This window comes from Protobothrops mucrosquamatus, unplaced genomic scaffold, assembly GCF_001527695.2.
Source record: "Protobothrops mucrosquamatus isolate PMUCROS unplaced genomic scaffold, P.Mucros_1.0 scaffold247, whole genome shotgun sequence".
Lineage (NCBI taxonomy): Eukaryota > Metazoa > Chordata > Lepidosauria > Squamata > Viperidae > Protobothrops > Protobothrops mucrosquamatus.
Window position 1 is genome coordinate 151,464 of NW_015386596.1, and position 6,789 is coordinate 158,252.

Below are 6,789 nucleotides of genomic sequence, written 5' to 3' on the forward strand. Positions count from 1 at the left end.
CGGCCCGGGCCGCCGCGGCCCTTCGCCACCCGGCCCCACCTTGGCCCGGGCAGCCACGCCCCTTCCCCATCCTCCTGCTGCCGCTGCCGCCAAGCTCTCCGCCGCCCGGCCCCACCTTTAAGTTTTTTTCCTGAAATTTCCCTTAAAATGAAGGTGCGTGTTATACGCCTGTGCATGTTATACGCCAATAAATACGGTATCTCAAAGTTGAAAAGGTAAAGGTTTCCCATGTGCAGTCATGCCCAACTCTAGGGGTCAGTCCTCATCTCTGTTTCTTAGCCAAAGGTGCCAACAATGTCTGAATATGGTTCTGCAGTCATATGGCCAGCATGACTATATACCAAGGTACAAGGAATGTTGTTACCTTACCACCCAACTGGTACCTATTCACCTACTTGCATTTGCATGCTTTCAAACTGCTAGGTTGTCAAGAGCTGGAGCAAGTAATAGGAACTCACCCTGTGACACAGCACTCATGTCTTGAACATCATTAACATAAGTAATCACGCCCCCCATCAAAGTTGCACTTCCAACTATTATTATTATTATTATTATTATTATTATTATTATTATTATTATTATTATTATTATTATTATTTTATTGTTGTTGTTGTTGTTATTAAGCTGTTCTACTGAGAATTTTTATAACAAATGCCTCATTATTATTTTCTTGTAAACTTTCAGGCAAACTGATTAAAATATTTTTCTGCCATGGACAGATTTATTTAGTTATCATTCAGCCAATAATTGCAGGGCACCAACTCAGAACAAATGGCAGTTTGAAAAAAATGATTATTATTCTCATCATAGCCAAAATTATAATTGTTTATATGTATTTCCGTGAATCCTTTTGCATGTGAGACAATGTTGAAGCATTTTATGGCTAAATTGTTTTTTGAGAATCACATTTACAAATAAATACACATCCCCCTCCCCTTTTGGAATGTGAAAAAATGACAATAATCTTTGCATTCTTCATGTCTAATACATTTTATAAACAAATATGTCATTAATTGATTGTTGTTTCATCATTCAAGTCTTCATATCTATATATGTATATACATACATATATGTGTACAAACAGTCACCCCCTAGTGACTTCAAGCTCTCTCAATGAAGCAGCACATCCCACCTTCCTCCCCACTGTTATATCTTCGGTTCTTTAGGCATTGAATGAGGCAGAGTGTTGAAACAGCATCAGGTTTATTAACTCAGAACAGAAGCAGCCTTAAAGGCTGCTGCACAGCTATTTATACAGTTAGCCTCTAGGTGGCAACCAATAGGTTTAAAGTAACAGTTTCCCACCCCAAACCTCATTATCAGCTTGGAGACAGCCAGTCTGGCTTTCAGTAACAGCAACTGTTAAACAATACAGCAATGTAGATCAGACATTAAACAAGTGATTTAAAACAGTTATGGCCAATACATTACAGATACTAACAAGGTTGAGAATCCTTTGAGGAAAAGTGATTTGATAGACATTTCAGAGAAGAAGAAGTTATTCTATGAGGAAGAGCTTTAAGCAAATCTAAAACTTTTAATAGAACAATCTGGGACTTTTTCTTCATGGATATTAGCAAAGTTGAGAATTTCTTGAGGGAAAGATGCTTGGTAGATATTCCAGAGAAGAAAAAAGATTTTATTCCTTGAGGATAAGCTGAGGGAGTGACTTAAATTTAAAAACTGGAGTTAGGATGGATTAGGATACAAGTCTTACATATATAATTGAGAGAAAGCGCTAATGTAGATTTGGGTTTATAAAGTGGATTTGTAAATGTTTTTCCCTTCTTTTTTATATACAATCTTTGAATAATTTCTAGAGCTTGTAAAATATTATTGAAAATAAATCAGAAAATATGAATGGTTAGAAATATTTTTAAAGAGAAGAAAAATATGTTTTTCTATGAGGATAAATTGGAGGGAGACACTTAAATTTAAGGAGCTAATTGGAGTTAGTTGGATTTTTATTGGTGTGTTATATGTAATTGAAATAAAGTTTTAATGTAGTTTTGCATTTTGGCTTTTGGGTTTACAAAGTGGGCTTGAACATTAGGTTTTTTTCCCCTTCATATGTAATCCTTGAGTAATGTTTAAAGCTTATAAAATATTATTAAAAGTGAATTTTATAATATGTATGTTAAGAGGAAGTTTAAAAGATGTATTAGAACTTATTGTTTAGAATTTTTTTTAAAGAGAATACTTTAAAAAGTGTTTTTTCCCCCTTTAAGGTTAAAAAATATGAAAGAATATAGTGAATTTTATTGATATATATGATTATAGTCTGTAAAGGTTAATAAATGCAAACATAAATATATATTATTTTCCACAGCAAGGAAAAGCAGAGATGGTTAAATTGATTCTTTTATCCAAAGAAGAGAATATGTTTAATTTTGTTTCTATTCAGAAATCACTTCAGATTTTGTGCTTTGTGATGGGAAAAAAATGAAACTTTGATTTTGTTTTTGTTGATTAGATAGCGTTGTTGTTATAGAAATGGCTAGTATATAATATGGTATAAAAGTAAAAAAGCTGTAATGTTATTATCTAATATGCTAAAAAGAGTTGGAAGTCAATACCTTTTTTTTCTTTTTCCCTTTCTACCCCACATTTTCTATTCTCCCTTTTTTTCTTCTCCTAGTTTTCCATTGTTTTTATTTTGGTGATGATGATTAATTAATTTATAATATTTCCAGTTTTTTCTCACTTTGAAATGGAACATTTGTTTTCAAGCTTTCTTTTAGCCTTAGATTACAGCCAGCCATGCTGTCTCAGGAATTCTGGGAGTTGAAGTCCACGAGTCATAAAAGAGCCAAGGTTACCTATCCCTGGTCTAGTGGTTAAAACAATGGATTAGAAACAGGAAAAGAAATAATCCTGGTCCTACCCAGCTACAATTTCCTGCAGGAAATATTTTCTCTTGGGCCTTCTTAAAATGTTTACAAGAAAATTGCAACTTGTTCTCCCACAGAGTCAGGGCTGTCTCAGTGCAGACACATTCAGTCTTAACAGAGATTATGAATCTCATAAATCGGTAAAATAAATTTTCCATCTTATTTTTTTCTTTATTTTTTGTAAGGTTTTATACCCTATGTCTGTTTTTTACTTGTCTGTTGAAATTTTAAAATAGGTACACATTTAATTCTTCTTAAACAACAATATTTGATCAAAAAGTCTTATAAGACTGACTTTGATGTCTTTGTTTCTCAGACTATAGATTATTGGATTCAACATAGATGGAATAATTGAATACATTAATGTTATTATGAAGTCAGTGAATGATGGATGGTCAGTGATAGGTTTTAGGTAAGCAAAAGAAGCAGTAAACACAAATAAGAAGAAGACAATAACATGTGGTAGGCATGTAGATAAGGCTTTTTTCCTTCCTTGAACAGAAGGAATTCTCAGAACTGCAGAGAAGGCATGTACATAGGTGACAATGACAAAAACAAAACAGCCAGCTGTTAGTATAATACTAAACATTAAAACTCCAAATTTAGTTGCAAATGAAACAGAACAGGCAATTTTAAGTAAATATGGGACTTCACAGTAGAACTGATTAACAATATTAGAGCAGAAAGGAGAAATAAAAGTGACAATAGTGTGCAAAGAAGCATTGACAAGGCTGGCTATCCACACACTGCTAATCATTTTGGTGCAAGCTTTCCTGTTCATTATCATTTCATATTGTAAAGGATTGCAAATAGCAACATACCGATCATAGGCCATAACAGTAAGGGACAGAATATCAGAGCCAAGAAAGAAGACCAACAAGAGGACTTGAGCAATACATCCATAATAAGAAATATATCTGATATTCATAAAGGAATTAAAAACAGCTTTGGGGATAATGACTGAAACTGAGCCAATGTCTTGAAATGCTAAATTTATCAGGAAGAAGTACATGGGTCTGTGAAGGTGGCGGTCATATGCAATAGCAGAGATGATGAGAAGGTTCCCTATTATGGTCATTAAATATAGTATGAGTAATAAAATCACATGCATAATCTGTAACTCCCAAATCTTTGAGAATTCCCAGAGAAGAAACTCAGTTGTGTTATTATTCATTCTGAATAATGATATCCCTAGAAGGAAAAGAAGATTCATTTAAATATTTCCTATTCATTGCTGTTTTGAGTGAGTTGTAGAATGATAGGTCAGCTTTTAATGAAGATTATGTTAAAATTTATTCTCCAAATTTATGTAAAACAATCTGAAGAAGCATTATATCCTTGTTTGCTTAAATTTTATTTGATGATTTTTCAAGATTTTTTTAACTCTTGCAAGGTCTATAGTATTATTTTATAAAGCTTAGAGATAATTGATGTGGTTTTTTTTGCTTAGTTTCTATCGCTAAATTCTCCATAATTGGAAGCAAATGAAAACAAAAATTCTTCTCAAGTCTGATGAAAATTCCTGGAAGTTGGATTTGAATTCAAGTATATTCAACCATGTTAACATGCAGGATCCAATCTGGGTCGGTCACCACCATGGGAAGAGGTTTTGTCTTCCGAGCTTTTGGACTTGTGCTGGAGCCCCCATCCTCAGGGAACTTTTCTCTAGTTGCTACAGAGTTCTCTGAAGATGGGCTCCATAATGAATCTGAAAGCACAGAAGACTATACCCTCTGGTCCCAGTGTCCAACCCAGATTGGATCCTGCAACATTATCCTGGAACATATATATTTTCCTTCATTCATGTTAATATGATATAATTATAGTTCCCATCTCCTTCCCTTACAGCCTCTTGCCCTCCCTCTCTATCTCTTTTTCTCTTCATCTTCAATTGACACAATATAGGAAGATATATTGTGCTATGATGCATTCTGGTTGTTTGTTGAAATGAATTAAATGTACTATTATATATACATTTTCATAGTCATTGAACATGATTTGATTTTTTTAACAGAATAACTCTAAAGTTATTTTACTTTTATAAAGTCAGAATTGCCACCATTACTAAGTTCTTTTTTATTGTTACAGAAACATCTTATTCATGTTGAGATTAGTTACATTCAATTATTCTGGGAAGTGAGAATGGTTCATTTATTTAAGATATCATTTTAAAGTTTTTTCCTGAATGTTCCCTAGTTAACTATAGAATTAAATAGCAATAGCACTTAGACTTATATACTGCCCCATAATGCTTTACAGTATTCTCTGGGCAGTTTACAACGTCAGCATATTGCCCCCAACAATCTGGCTCCTCGTTTTACTGACCGCAGGAGGATGGAAGACTGAGTCAATCTTGAGCCCCATTAGGAGCCAGATTGTTGACCATTGGTCAGAATTTGCCTGCAATACGGCATTCTAACTACTGTGCCACCAGGGCTCTAAATTATAGCATTATTTTAAGAAATCCACAATTAGACTTTCTCATTTCTAGTTTGTGATATACAAAATGGGGACTGTGATGAATGGTTCCAAATCGTAGCCCTCCATTCCATTTGGCAACTTGATTTGAATCATTACTCTATTTAGATACTCATATTGGTTTCAAAAGTAAATGAAATGACTGTAGACATAACTCTAGGTTTTAAAGATATGTTAAAAAAGAGGAGATAATCAGAAAAAATAGAATATATAAAGACACAGTAAATCTACAAACTCATTCTTTAACCTAATGAACAACATTCGCACACATCCATCCATCCACCCCAAAAAGAAAGGAAAGGGAAAAAAGGGAAAAAAGGGCAGAAAAGGGAAAAAGGGCAGAAAAGAGGGGAAAGGATGGAAAAAGAGGAAAAGGTAAGGTAAGATAAGGTAAACTAAGGAAAGGAAAGGGAAGGAAAGGAAAGAAGGAAAGGAAAGGAACTTGTCTGAATAATGAAAGGAAGTCACAATTCACAATAGCAAGGAAAACAAGTGAGAAGGGAAAACAAAATAAAATAAAATGGATGTGGTGAAAGGATTTGCTTTCTACATTGTCACTATTAATTTAAGATGTATTAAGTTCTAGTGCTGTTTACTTTAATCTCTCTCATTAAATAAAAGTGCCTAAAGAATCATTTCTATACAAGCAGCTGATGCTTATATTATAATCTGTTTTGGTAAAATTATAACTGCAAGGGAAAGAGAAGGAAAGACACACACACATATATATATATATATATATATATATATTAAAAGGGGGAGAAATATTGGATAAATTCTAAATAAAATAAGCAAATGACTCACCATCTTTATTCATGCTGATTTTTATTTATTTTCCATATTGTCTTTCTAAAGCTATTAGTAAGAATTTATACTGTTTAATATTTCAGTGAAAGTTGATCTTATTTTTTCTTGCTATTTCTCCAAAGATTAAAACAAGTGTGTCTCCATGGACAGTACAAATAAGGCATTGTGAAATGATTTTTTTTTTTTTAATCAAGAAAGGGAGACATCTTAGGTTAATGCCCGAGGGTCTGTGTTTTTCTAAAAATATGGGCAGGATTAATTTGCAAGCTCAGTAACCAAAAATATATGAACACTATCCATTTTTAGGATTCCACAATTCAATCATAAGCAAAATAGGATATTTATGTTACCATATACATTCCTATTATTGTTTTCAACTAGCGTGCATGCTACACAAACACAACTGTTAATAAGAGCCCATAATTTTCATAAAAAAGGTCTGTTCTTTTTTTTTCCTTTATGAACTTTCTTCATAAAATTCATAGACTCATAAGAAATCTTTCACCCTCATGGACAGGTTGACTGGTTGATAGATTGATTGATCTGCAGGTCACCCATTCAGAGTAACTTTGGGTTTCATATTGATGAAAAACATAAAAAGGCAAAATAACAT

At 33.2% G+C, this 6,789-nt stretch overlaps 1 protein-coding gene across 1 annotated transcript; it reads right to left on the reverse strand.

The window, feature by feature from the left end:
* Positions 1–3,135: 3,135 nt before the first annotated feature.
* On the reverse strand, positions 3,136–4,065 carry LOC114922462 (olfactory receptor 14I1-like). The gene has a single exon (XM_029283836.1). The coding sequence runs from the start codon at positions 4,063–4,065 to the stop codon at positions 3,136–3,138; it is 930 nt and encodes a 309-aa protein (XP_029139669.1).
* Positions 4,066–6,789: the final 2,724 nt, after the last annotated feature.

Excerpts from the sequence above, each read along its gene's own strand:
- LOC114922462 (XM_029283836.1), bottom strand. The coding sequence starts at position 4,065 with ATGAATAATAACACAACTGAGTTTCTTCTCTGGGAATTCTCAAAGATT.